Below are 13,773 nucleotides of genomic sequence, written 5' to 3'. Positions count from 1 at the left end.
TACAGAAGTGGCTCTTTTGTCCCAGTGAGTTCAGGTCTCCTCTTATATAGCCTGTCAAAACTTGTACACCGACAACCCTGATGAGTTTAATTTAAATGTCTCTGCTTAACCTGTCCTCATAAGGCTGTCCCTCCATCTGTGGGATCAGCCGAGTGAACGTTCCCTGGACTGCCCCCAATGCCAGTCTGTCTCTGCTTAGATACGGGGCCCTAAAACCGTTCACAGTATTCCAGCTGTGGCCTGACTAGTGCCTTCTATCATTTCAGCAAAACCTCCCTATTTTTATCCTTCGAAATAAAGGCCCACATTCCATTGGCCTTCCCTATGACCAGCTGGACTTGGATACTAGTGCTTTGTGCCCAGGGATTCCCAAATCTCTCCGTTCCTTAGCTTTCTGCGGTCTTTTCCCCCTCTTCAATAACATACTATTTTTCTCTTCTTCCTGCCAATGTCACATTTTCCCCACGTTATATTCCATCCCACCGCTTTGTTGCCCACTCAGCTAACCTGTCCATGTCCACCATGCAAATGCCCCGAGTCACCCTCAGCACTCGCCTCGCCACCTCTCTGGAAATGGAGTCTTGGGATAAGGCGGTGGCCATTTTGGACTGAGATGAGGAGAAATCCCTTTTCGACTGCCGTGCGAATCTTTGGAGTTCCCTGCCCTGGACGGCAGTGCGATTTGAGGACGACCAAAGCAGAGATCGATAGGCTTCCGGATATTCATTACAGCAAGGGATGTGGGGATAGTGTGGGGAAAAGGGGCTGAGGTCAAAGGTCACCCGTGGTCAGGCTGAAAGGCCTACTCCCAGGTTCTAATGGTGGGGGCCATCATTACAGAATAGGATTTGAGGGAATTTCTTCTCCCAGGGTGATAGTAGATGCCTGGAATTCTCTACACCAATGAGCTACAGTGGCTGGATTGCTGAAAGTGCTTAGAGAGAAGGTGAGGATAGATTTTTTTTTGTTTAGAAATGTTAGGGGAGTTGAGAGTCTAGGAGCAGTTGATATCAATGAGGATTTGAGGCCTTGGGTGGACTTGCCATGATTTTGGGGCAAGATGAGTGGGTTGCTCCTGCTCCCGTTCCTTACGGCAATTAGGAATTGGGAGGGGCAGGAGAGGGATGGAGAGGGACAAGGCAGCTTGGGTTGTGATGGGGGCCATACGAGCACAGGACAGTGGTTGCCCCCTCCAGATTGGGAGGGGGGTGGGGGCCGAGTATCGACACTGGCCACCACCACTGCACAACGTTGAAACTCAGCTCGTGGTGACTGGGCGGCGACGGTGACTCATTCTGGTTCCCTCCCATGGGAACCCGAGGCTTCAGTCCTCACCACTTCCTCAATCAGCTCATCCCTAGGAGTTACATCAACTGTCACAGCTCAGAGGAAGGCCGTTCAGCCTCTCGTGAACATACCAGCTCCCTGAACGAGCAAACGTGCCCAGTTCCACTCCTCCAAACTTCTCTCTGACCTTTGACCTTGCACCTTCCTCCTCTACACATAATGTCATATGAGGAGCAGCTGACGACTCTGGGTCTCAATGGAGTTTAGAAGGATCGGTGGTGGGGGGGTGCGGGGGATTAGATTGAAACTTACAGAACACTGAGAGGCCTGGACAGAGTGGATGTGGAGAAGATGGAGAGAAAGGGCTCCAGGACACAGGCTCAGGATGAAGGGGGCGACCATTTTGAACTGAGATGAGGAGGAATTTCTTCAGCCCCGTAGTTAACCTGTAGATTCTATTGCCACGGAGGGCTGTGGAGGCTGGGTCAGTGAGTGTATTTAAGACAGTCATAGATAGGTTCTTGATTAGCAAGGGGGTCAAGGGTCACAGGGAGAAGGCAGGAGAATGGGGGTTGAGAAATATATCAGCCATGATCGAATGGTGGAGCAGACTCGATGGGCCGAATGGCCTAATTCTGCTCCTGTGTCTCATGGCCTCCATCGAGCCAGCATCCCACAGGGAGTATATTCCTGACCCCTTTGCGGCCTGACCACCTGCTCCCTTCACCAATCCATCTTAAAATCCGTGTTACCCCCCTCCCAACCCCGGTCCCCAGGTCCATGCTCCTTTGACTACTGGGAATAGCCGTCGACTGTGTCCCAGGCCCTCGCCTGATATTTTTGGACACCTCCATCCAATCTTGTGGCTGGCCTTCTCCTCTCCAAGGAGGATGGTCCCAAATCTCCTCACATCCATGGGGTGTTCCTCACATGGGTCTCCCGCTCCTTCCAAAAACAAGGCGGTGGGGGCGCGGGGGGGTTCCCCGAAAGGTGGATCTCCCCGTTAAACACAAACAAAGATCCGACTTTCGACGTACAGTTCCGGGGGGAAATGCTAGAGATGTGACTCGCGTTAGCAGTTTCCCCATACCCCACTCTCTCCCTATCAAAGCTGAGTCAGATACTTCAGAGACTTTTAAGCGACTCTTGGATAGGCACATAGAGGATAGTAAAATGTAGGGTATGCAGCTTCGTTTGATCGTAGTGGGATAATAGGTTGGCACAACATCGTAGGCCAAAGGGCCTGTACTGTGCTGTTGTACGTTCTATGTTAAAATGGCCGTACTGCCTCTAATGCAAACGATGTCATCTCCGGGCCTGGAGATCTGCATCTTGTGCGCTTCCTCTGCCCCGTTTCACTTCAGTTTCCGCCAGCTTCTTGCCATCATCAGCCCTGTCTTGCTCTACAGGCCTCAGTCAGCGCCACCTCCCCCCTCCCCCCACCACCACCGCCACGTGACTCTCCAGTCAAGGCTTCTGTTCCTCTCCTGCTTCGCGTTCTACTAATCTGACAGCTCAGAACCACATCCTTCCTCTCAGGCAGGAAATTAAAAACACAAGAGACTGCAGCAACCCTGTGCAGACCCCGCTCCCCCATCCCCGCCACAGCTCGGACTAGGCAGGCTGCGGCCTAGTACATAAATAGGCCCTCGGCGTGGCTGCCCACATCAGAGTGGCCAACATGTGACTCCGGGCCCACCACGAGGGCGGGGTTGCCTCCTAACTGCAATAGACACTGGGCCCAGCCGCATCAAATTTTTAAAGAGTGGGCAGTTTCGAGGCTCTCCATTCTTTGTAAGGTGAAAGATAAAGTCGCTCTTGTCCCAGAGGGCTCTCTCACTCGTCGTAGGATCCCTACATTGTGGAAGCAGGCCATTTGGCCCATCAAGTCCCTCCGAAGGGGAGCATCATCCCAGCCAGACCTACCACCCCAACGCCCCCCATCCCTGCATTTCCCATGGCTATCCCACCCTAACCTGCACATCCCTGGACACTGTGGGGCAATTTCCCCATGGCCAATCCAACCTAAGGTGCACACCTTTGGACTGTGGGAAGAAACCGGAGCACCCGGAGGAAACCCATGCAGACACGGGGAGAATGAGCAAACTCCATACAGACAGTCGCCCGAGGGTGGGATTGAAGCCCTGGCGCTGCGAGACAGGAGTGCTGACCACTGAGCCAACATGCCACCTCACTGAAGGGAGGTGACTGGTGTTGGTTTAACCAGAAGGTTACTGTACCTCAGGCGAGGGTGAGGTTGAGAAGGAGAGTCCTTCAGGGTGACCTCAGTCAGTTGCAGGAATTTAACCCACACTCTTAACATCACTCTGCATCACAAACCACTCATACAGCCAACTGAACTAACTGACTGTACAGGACATTGGTTAGGGCAACTTTTGGAAAACTGTGTTCAGTTCTGGTCCCCCTGCTATAGGAAGGATGATGTGAAACTTGAAAGGGTTCAGGAAAGACTTACAAGGATGTTGGAGGGTTTGAGCTACAGGGAGAGGCTGAATAGTCTGGGGCTATTTTCCCTGGAGCGTCGGAGGCTGAGGGGTGACCTTATAAAGGTTTATAAAATCATGAGGGGCACGGATAGGGTGAATAGACAAGCTCTTTTTCCCCAGGGTGGGGGAGTCCAAAACTAGAGGGGCATAGGTTTAAGGTGAGAGGGGAAAGATTTAAAAGGGACCTAAGGGGCAACTTTTTCACACAGAGGGAGGTGCATGTATGGAACGAGCTGCCAGAGGAAGTGGTGGAGGCTGGTACAATTACAACATTTAAAGGGCATCTGGTTGGGTAGATGAATAGGAAGGGTTTAGAGGGACATGGGCCAAATGCTGACAAATGGGACTAGATTAATTTAGGATATCTGGTCAGCATGGGCCGGTCGGACCCAAGGGTCTGTTTTTATGCTGTACAGCTCTATGTGCCTACGACTTCCATGTTTTGTGAAAAGCCATTGAAGGATTGAGTTTGTTTATCAACGGTTAGTGACGTGTGACAATTAAGCAAGTGGGTTACGAAGATTAAAATGTGTTTAAAATAATTATGTTTAATGTACGACAATGACCAGTTATATTCCTGAGGGAGGTTTACCCCAGAGGCCATTCAGTACCTCCTCTCGCAACTAACCCAGACTCAACTCTGGAGAAAATACCCCTTCATTTAAACCATACAGGTAGAGTCTGATTGGCCCAGGTGCTTTCTGAAGGAACACACTAGAGAATGGCGTGTTTTGACAAGTCCAAACAGACGCGATGCATCTAAGAGTTGTATTTGCAAAGATCAAGGACCCACGCATCTATATAAATAGCTTCCAGAATTTGCAAGCGCACCACACTGCAAGACTGACTGTCTTAGAATTGGTCAGTGAAGTGCTGGTTTAAATTTAAACAACGCTTGTAACTTTACTGTCGGTTGTCATCCACCTGGTCCATTCTCCGTGGCACCATTAAATTCCACTCTCTATCCTTCAGCACTCTCCTCCTGCACAGTTTAGCTGTTGTACCCCACTTTACACTTACCGAGTCAGAGAGTCATACAGCACGGAAACAGACCCTTCGGCCCAACCAGTCCATGCCGACCATAATCCCAAACTAAACTAGTCCCACCTGCCTGCTCCTGGCCTGTATCCCTCCAAACCTTTCCTATTCATGGACAAAAACAAAGTTGCTGGAAAAGCTCAGCAGGTCCGGCAGCATCTGTGGAGGAGAAAACAGAGTTAACGTTTTGGGTCTGGTGACCCTATTCATGTACTTATCCAAGTGTCTTTTAAATGTGGTAATTGTACTGACATCCACTTCCTCAGGATGCTCATTCCACAGAGGTGTACAGCATGGAAACAGACCCTTCGGTCCAACTCATCCATGCTGACCAGATATCCTAAATTAATCCAGTCCCATTTGCCTGCATTTGGCCCATATCCCTCTAAACGCTTCCTATCCATGTCCCCATCCAGATGCCTTTTAAATGTTGTCATTGTACCAGCCTCCACCACTTCCTCTGGCAGCTCATTCCATACGCGCACCACCCTCTGTGTGGAAAAAGTTGCCCCTCTGCCACTTTTAAATCTTTCCCCTCTCACCTTAAACCTATACCTCTCTAGTTTTGGCTTCCCCTTCCCTGGGGAAAAGATCTTGTCTATTCACCCTATCCATGCCCCTCATGATATTGTAAACCTCTATAAGGTCACCCCTCAGCCTCCGACGCTCCAGGGAAAACCGCCCCAGTCTATTCAGCCTCTCCCTGTAGCTTCTTGCAAAAATTGTGTTGCAAGGCAAAAAAAAATAATTCCAACGAAATGGGTCTTTTATTTGCTCCCTGTGTGTGTCCACACACGACTATTTACTGCGAGAAACTTAATATGACGTAGTCCTCATACACAGAAGTCTCCTAACCAGGCAGATCTTTATGAACCGTCTGCAAGTGTGGTTGACCTAGGAAGGGCGGCTAGGCTTGAATGGAACACGCCAGGCCCGACACAGTTTTGTCCATTACCCCCCCCCCCCGCGCCCCCCGTCTCGCTGACCATCAGAATTGTGTGGTCTTACCGATTTTCTCCACCAGCTGAAGGATGATGCCGCCAATGTGCACGTCCCCGTTCACTCTCAGGGTGATGGGCTCCGCCTCAGGGCCCAATTCTTCCACCACGATCTTCAGCTCCCATGATGCATCTACGTAGTCCCCGCTGGAAGTCTTGATGCCACCCTGAGCCATCCTTCAACATCCCTGGCAACAGCAAAAGGCAGCAGGTGAGTCAAACTGAATTGCCAGCCCCAAAACTGTCCAAGTCAATCCAAGTCGCACGATATGGTCAGGGAGGATTTCCGATTTTAAAGGCGTCAGTGGCCATTGGGAGAAGGTGGGCGTTGAGATCGAGACAGGCTGGAAGGAATACTGCGTTCAATCCCGGTCTCCCTGCTACAGGAAGGATGTTGTGAAACTAGAAAAGGGTTCAGAAAAGATTTACAAGGATGTTGGAGGGTTTGAGCTAAAGGGAGAGGCTGGGGGCTATTTTCCCTGGAGGGTCAGAGGCTGAGGGGGTGACTTTATAGAGGTTTATAAAATCATGAGGGGCACAGAAAGGGTGAATAGTCAAGGTCTTTTTCCCCAGGGCAAGGGAGTCCAAAACTAGAGGGGCATAGGTTTAAGGTGAGAGGGGAAAGACATAAAAGGGAGCTAAGGGGCAACTTTTTCATGCAGTGGGTGGTGTGTGTATGGAATGAGCTGCCAGAGGAAGTGGTGGAGGCTAGTACAATTACAACAGTTAAAAGGCATCTGGATGGGGCCATGAATAGGAAGGGTTTAGAGGGATATGGGCCAAATGCTGGCAAATAGGACTAGATTAATTTAAGATATCTGGTCAGTATGGACGAGTTGGACCGAAGGGTCTGTTTCTACGCTGTACAGCTCTTTGACCGAAGGGCCCACTCCTGCTCCTTGTTTCTATGGTTTCCGTGAGGTGAGATTTGAGGAGACTGGGCCTATATTCTCTGGAGTTTAGAAGAGTAAATAATATGAAATTCTAAACAAGAGGGAAAACAGGAAGTGGGTGGCGGGGGGGGGGGGTCACCCCTCTGATTTGGAGTTGGGAGGATAAGGGGTCAGCCATCTTGGACTGAGAGGAGGGGGAGTTCTTTTTCCACTTGGAGGGTGGGGTACCTTTGGAATTTTCGTCCCGAGTCCAGCAGAGGCGCAGTCACTGGGAATGTACAAGACGGAGATTGAAAGGATTCTAGATATTAGAGATGGGAAGGGATCATGTGGGGAAAGCGGTTTTGTAAGTAAAAGATCCGCTTGAGCAATTTTGCGGGAGAAATGGTCTCGCTCCTGCTCCTATGTTTACTGTAGCATGAACCCAGAAATCGACAGGGAGAGAGCAACGGGTGACAAAGTGTGGCAGAGGCCAGGGCTGAAGGTCAGGTAGAAAAGGTTGAGCCAATACCCTTAGGAATTCAGAAGAATGAGAGGTGGTCTAATTGAAACAATAATGATCCTGCTGGGGAGTGGGGCAGGGGCTTGAATCTCCTGAAGGAGATTGAGAAATAAAAGTATCTCCCATTGAAAATGGAGATGAGGAGGAATTTCTTCTCTCCGAAGGTGGAGAGACTGTGGAATTCTCTTCACCCAGACAGGGTTGGACAGCATCACTGATTATAGTCAATGCCAAGTTCAAGAGGTTTCTAACTGGTGATTGTTTTGGGAGGGGTTACGGCCACAACCAGATCTGCTATGAACTGACTGAATGGGCTAGCAGGCTCGAAGGGCTAAATGGCCCACTCCTGCTACATTTTTAAACAAAAAACAATGTCATTTATTTATCTGGACTTTGGCATATCCTCAGGGCATATGTGTATATACATGCACATAGAGACACTCACACGCACAGACGCACACACCAACAACTTTGTCCAGGCTTTTCCATGGGATGCCCACTGTATGCGTTTCTTTATGTTTTTGCTGGTTGCTATGGCCCACAACTAGTAAGTGCGTGACCCTCATCTGGGCCTGGGGTGAAAGGGCAGAGGTGACCAGCCCTGATGGTTGTGAGAAATTTAAACTCTGCGTTGCCCATGGAATTTTTTTGGTTAGCACTCATCAGGACACGCATGCACCAATGCCACGTCTCAGGCCATCACAACAATTTGCCTGACCGGGGACCAGGTTGGCCGTTCGATGCTGATTGGCTGAAGTGTTGCTATGGGGAATAGCACGGTCCAGGGTTGGCTTAATGATTTGGCACCTTTTGGGTTTGTCCCAATGGGTGTAAGATGAGAAATGTTGGTTAACACACCCGGCTTTTCAGCAATAGACTCCCCAGGAGGTCCCTCTGAGCTGAGTTACTCATTAATGGGCTGGGGATTAGGAGCTGCTCCCACCGTCTCACCTGAGTGGGCTATTCTCCTGCTATTGCCCAGCTGGTACCTGGTAAACCTTGGACCCAGGCTTTCCCAGCGTAATGTGTCTGACTTACGTCCACTGGCAATTAAAGTCACGCCCAGTTAATAAAACACAGAAAACAATCCCCAGCGTTTGTTCCTTACATCCGTTTCTCTTTACAGCTGGAAGGCTAGTGCCACGATAAGGAACAAACGCTGGGAATTGTTTTCTGTGTTTTATTAACTGGGCTTGAGTTTGGTTGCCAATGGAGTGGCACACGGCAAACATAAAACAGCAGAAAGCAAGAGTCACACACCACTACAGAGGTGTAATGAGCTGCAGCATATGTACCCAGCTCTCCCACTGCTCCCTCGGCGCTGACCCTCCGACAGCGCGGCGCCCCCTTGGCGCTGACCCGCCGACAGCACGGCGCCCCCTCGGCACCCGTAATATTCTGGGGGTAATCAATGCTACAGTTTCACAACCTTTTGAATGATGTAACTTCTCGTCCTCTCTGTTCTAAATCTGCCTTCCCTTCTCCTAAAACGACGACCTCTCGTTTTAGATTGCCCCAGATGAGGAAACATCCTCTCTACATCTCCTTTGTCAATCCCCTTTCACGTGCGGTATTGCTCAATTAGATCTCCTCTCATCCTTCTGACCTTTAACAAGTATTGGCCTAAACTACTCAATCTGTCCTCACATGACCAGAAGGTTAGGTGAGTAGTCAAAACATAGGCAGCTGGACTGTATTGTGGAAAAATGTGAGGTTGCCAACTTTGTGAGAAGAACATAGAATCCCTACAGTGTGGAAACAGGCCCGTCAGCCCAACAAGTCCACTCTGCCCCTCAGAACATCCCACCTAGACCCATCCCCATCCACCTCCCCCTATAACCCACCTAATCTACACGTCTCTGAACACTACAGGGCAATTTAGCGTGGCCAATCCACCCTAACCTGCACATCTTTGGACTGTGGGAGGAAACCGGAGCACCTGGAGGAAACCCACGCAGACACGGGGAGAATGTACAAACTCCACACAGACAGTTGCCCGAGGGTGGAATTGAACCCAGGTCCCTGGTGCTATGAGGCAGCAGCGCTAACCACTGAGCCACCATGCAGAGAGGGGGGAGGCGGAGGGAGAGAGACAGAGAGAGAGAGACAGACAGACACTACAGAAAGGTGTGGTCCAGCATGATTCGGGTGACCTGGTAAATGAATCAATAGGTCAGCATGTAGCTACAGGAGGTAATTATAAGGCCAAATGAAGGCCAAGCACCTTCCAAACCCACAACCACTTCCATCCAGAAGGAAAAGGGGCAGCAGGTACATGGGAACACCACCTCCTGCAAGTTCCCCTCCGAGCCCCTCACCATCCTGACTTGGAAATCTATATCGGCCGTTCCTTCAGTCTCGCTGGGTCAAAATCCTGGAATTCCCTCCCTAAGGGGGCATTGTGGGTGTCGCTCCGTGATACACACTGCAGCGACTCAAGAAGGCAGGTCTCCACTGCCTTGAGGGGCAATTAGGGACGGGGTGGGGAAGCAATAAATGCTGGACAAACCCATGAATGGTTAAAGAGAAAGCAAATCAGATCGAAAGAGGAATGGCCTGGGGGAGCCAGTGAGGTCTGGAAAGGGAGGCGATCCTTTGGGTGTGAGGTAGACAGAGAGAGATTTGGAAGGTGACTCTCATCCTTTGCCCCTATGTTCCCCTAGTAACCCTCGAGCTGTTTGGTGGCTTCAATCTTGCGAACATTGGTCTCGTCGCTAACATGACCCCACCCCATGGTATAAGAGTCAACTGCTGCCAGGGCCAAGAGCAGGCCATGCGGACGGGGGTGGGGGGTCTGCTGAGACGGAGGAGCCAAAGGAGAGGGGTGCCATGGGGGAGAGTGCGAGGGATGGTATTAAGTAGGAGGTTGGGGGGGGTGGTGCAGGGAAGAGGGTGGTGAGGGAGAAAGGGACTGTCCACTGTTCTCTTGCATACCGCACCCTCCCCAAACTCACACAGACGAAAAGGAACGTCCCCCGTCGCCTTCCGTCCACGAATGGGCACCTAGGCTTGCCACAACATCCTGCCCGTGCCTCAGGATCGGAGCCTCTCTAACAACTGGAAGCAGCTGTGACAGGAAGGAGCCTCCGAACCTCGGGGCGGTTGACTCTCTGACTATTTATACCGACCGACAACCCAATTCTGCAACTCAATTGGAGTGCGGCAGCCACCTCACCTCCACCTTGAGCCTTCTGCTTCGGCCAAACGCAATATTGCGGACTGGCTCCCCCCACCTCCCCCCCACTCCCCACAAGTGAATTTCACAGAATCGGTGCCTTCTAAGCGCTCCAAGGAAGCTTCCGTTCTGTCTTAACACACCCCCTCCCCGCCCCCACCATCTTCCTGCCTCCTACTTCCCGCTTTCAATCCACTTCACCCTCTTGACCTTTCTGTTAAGCGAAGGGCACAGCCCACCACCCCACCTCTCAGCTGCGTGCTTTTTGGGTGAAAACTGAAAGAGAAGTTGTGGGGGGGTGGTGGTGGAAGAAGGGTTGAGGGGTGGAGAAGTGATCTCCTCATTTCCCCCTGGGTCCAATATTTGTCCCTTAACCCACATCACTACAAAGGAGACAGTGACATGGTGCCCATGGCACTGGGCTAGCAATGCAAAAGCACCCCCCCTCACCCCCCTTAGGCTAATCTAGGGACACAGGTCCAAATCCAGGCACTGCTCCTGGTGGAAATTAAAGTTCCATTAACAATAGATCTGGAACTGGTAGCTGGTGACTGTGAAATCAGACATTTGGACATTAATAGGAGAGGTTTAGCAGCATTTGTGTCAAATACACTATAAAGATGATGGCCTAGTGGTGTTATCGCTGGGCTGTTAAGCCAGGGACCCAGGTAATGCTCTGGGAGTCTGGGTTCGAATGCCACCAGGCCGATGGTGGAATTTGAATTCAACAAAAATCCACAATTAAGAGTCTATTGATGAACCCATTTCCAATTGTTGATGGGGGGGGGGAGAAGCCCATCTGCTTCACTAATGCCCGTTAGGGAAGGAAACTGCCATCCTTACCTGGTCTGGGCCTACATGTGACTCCAGACCCACAGCAATGGTGGTTGACTCTCAACTGGCCAATTAGAGGTGAGCAATAAATGCTGGACTAGCCAGTGATGCCCTCAACCTCTAAATGAATTTCAAAAAAAAAAATCCACTGCTGACAATGTTTGCTCTGTCCCCTGACAATATAGACTATATATAACTCTGGCCAACCAGCGATGTTCCTGTGAATGAATAAAAATAATGCAGGCAAATTTAGGATGCCTGGTTGTCATGGACAAGTTGGACTGAAGGGTCTGTTTCTGGGCTGTAGGACTCTATCTGAGTCACTAATGCACTTTAGGGAAGGGAAATCTGCCATCTTTACATGTCGACATGTGACTCCAGACCCATGATGATGTGGTTGACTCTTAACTGCCCTCTGAAATGGCCAGAGAGAGAGACACTCAACAGGGTAATTAGGGATGGGGAACAAACGCTGATCTCACCAGCGACACTGTGGTGATACCAAAGGAAAATTGAAGAGCTGGCTTGTTATCTCTATTGGAGCTTGCTGTGTGTGAATTCTATTGTAGGCAATATCAAAATGAAACTCTGTAGAAATGCAGATCTGGGTGCAAGGCAAATTCCCAGGTTTATACAAATCCAAGTTCTTTCTTACTGCAAAATGCCCTCGGATGCAAAAGGATGCAGTACAAGTGTAAACTGAGATAAACAAAGGATGGATTTTGGTTTAGCACATGCAGGGTACATTACTGACTTATCTCTCAATTTTCTCTTCTTTCAGTTTCTCCCATTTTATCTGGAGTCACCACAATGCTTGCTTGACCAACCATCTCCTGCCATCAGTCACCCATTGCTTTTCCAATCCCACTGCATCTCATTCACTTCCCGCTGCTTCCTTGCATCTATTCTGAGTCCTTCCTTGTTTTCCTCTTCCTGGCTGTCCCATTTTGTCACTCGCCTCACTACATGCCCTTTCTCTCTCTCTCTCTGCATCAGATGTTTCCAGCTGTTCATGGTTCATTTCTTACAACCTTGCCACAATCTGCTGATGGATCCTGATCTCCCTACTCCAAACATCTACCCCACTGTCATTGGTCCTCCCTTCTTGGTGTTGGCCAGGTTTGTGTGTCTCAAAACTGTTTTCCTTTCAGTTTCTTCCCCATTGACCAACGTGTGCTCCCTGAAACCCTGCAGTGTGGAAGCAGGCCATTCGGCCCATCGGGTCCACACCAATCGCTGAAGAGCATCCCAGACCCACCCCAATACCTTATCCCTGTAACCCTGCATTTCCCATGGCTAATCCACCTAGCCGACATTTTCCTGGACATTATGGGGCAATGTAGCATGGCCGATCCACCCTAACCTGCACATCTTTGGACTGTGGGAGGAAACCCACTCAGAGAATGTGCAAACTCCACACAGACAGAGGATGGAGTTGAACCCGGGTCCCTGGCACTGTGAGGCAGCAGTGCTAACCACTGAGGCTATCCATTGGGCCTGGATGACTTTAATCAGAAACATGGCTGTCCCTGCCACAACCAGATCTCTCTCCCTCACAAATTTCTGGGGGTGGTTTGTTCCATCGAGTCAATATGCGCAGCATGGCAGGGAGGGTCGGTCACCAGAAGGTGAGAGATTGAAGAGAATCCAAGAGGGGAAGAGAAGGAGAATGTTTTATTTGAGGCAGTGAGTTGTTGCGATCTGGGACGCACAGCCTGAAAGGGCAGGGTGGAGCAGATTCAACTGGAACATTCAAAATTGGGTAAATGCTTGAAAAGGAGCTGCCATTTTCTTGATGGGCCTAACGGCCTCTCCCTGTACCACATGATGTTTCGTTTGTTTAACTTGTTTTTATTTAGAAACCATAAATGTTGATATCAATCTGACTATTACAAGATGACATAATAGACTTTTCTCCATCCTTTCCAGTCATCGGAAATGTCTCACTTCAGTGAGTTAATCTTTCAACGGAATATCCTGAGTAAAATAGTCACTTGAATCAGTGTTACAACACTCACATCAACATTCAACGGCCTAGTTTGCGCGCGCACACACACACACACACACAATCCCTTTCTCTCTCTCTCTCTCACACACACACACAGGGGTGCTACATGGTCAACACAATGAGTTGGAGATTCAACAGTCACATTTCTGCACAGTTCAAGAACAGTATATGGCCCCCGAGACATTATTCTAACACAAAGCACACTTAGAGGTTGTCCTTCCCAACAACTCGCATTTATACCCACTCGCTCAGTGCAACAGCCTGAGGTGCATCACTGGCATATAAATCAGATTAAAGAAAATTGACACCAAGTCACACAGTGACTTGATGGAAACAACAGCTCATTCAAAGACAACAGATTAAGAAGTGTCTTAAAAGGCAAGAGAGAAAAGGAGACAGAGAGAGACCGACAGGGTTAGGAAGGGAATTCCCAACCTCAGGGTTCCAGGCAGCTGAAGGCACGGCCCCCAGTGCTGGAGGGGCTGACAGAGATAGGGAGGGGGTGTAGTGGGCTGGAGGGGCTGACAGAGA

The 13,773-nt window shown here is 50.0% G+C and overlaps 1 protein-coding gene across 2 annotated transcripts in view; it reads right to left on the bottom strand.

The window, feature by feature from the left end:
* LOC109925876 (fermitin family homolog 3-like) overlaps positions 1–13,773 on the bottom strand; it is a 21,674-nt gene that overhangs the window by 6,169 nt on the left and 1,732 nt on the right. Inside the window, exons 1-2 of one of the 2 annotated variants that reach the window (XM_048619549.1) lie at positions 10,180–10,396; positions 5,841–6,018 (exon numbers count right to left, since the gene is read on the bottom strand). In XM_048619549.1, coding sequence (XP_048475506.1) covers positions 5,841–6,006 — 166 coding nt within the window. In that variant the 5' untranslated portion in view covers positions 6,007–6,018; positions 10,180–10,396. Of the gene's footprint in view, positions 1–5,840; positions 6,019–10,179; positions 10,397–13,773 lie in introns of those variants that run through there. The other variant, XM_048619548.1, reaches the window with a different exon arrangement.

The sequence above is a fragment of the Rhincodon typus genome, chromosome 43, assembly GCF_021869965.1.
Source record: "Rhincodon typus isolate 14 chromosome 43, sRhiTyp1.1, whole genome shotgun sequence".
Lineage (NCBI taxonomy): Eukaryota > Metazoa > Chordata > Chondrichthyes > Orectolobiformes > Rhincodontidae > Rhincodon > Rhincodon typus.
Note: the sequence above shows the minus strand (reverse complement) of the source record. Positions and strands in the feature narration are given on the sequence as shown.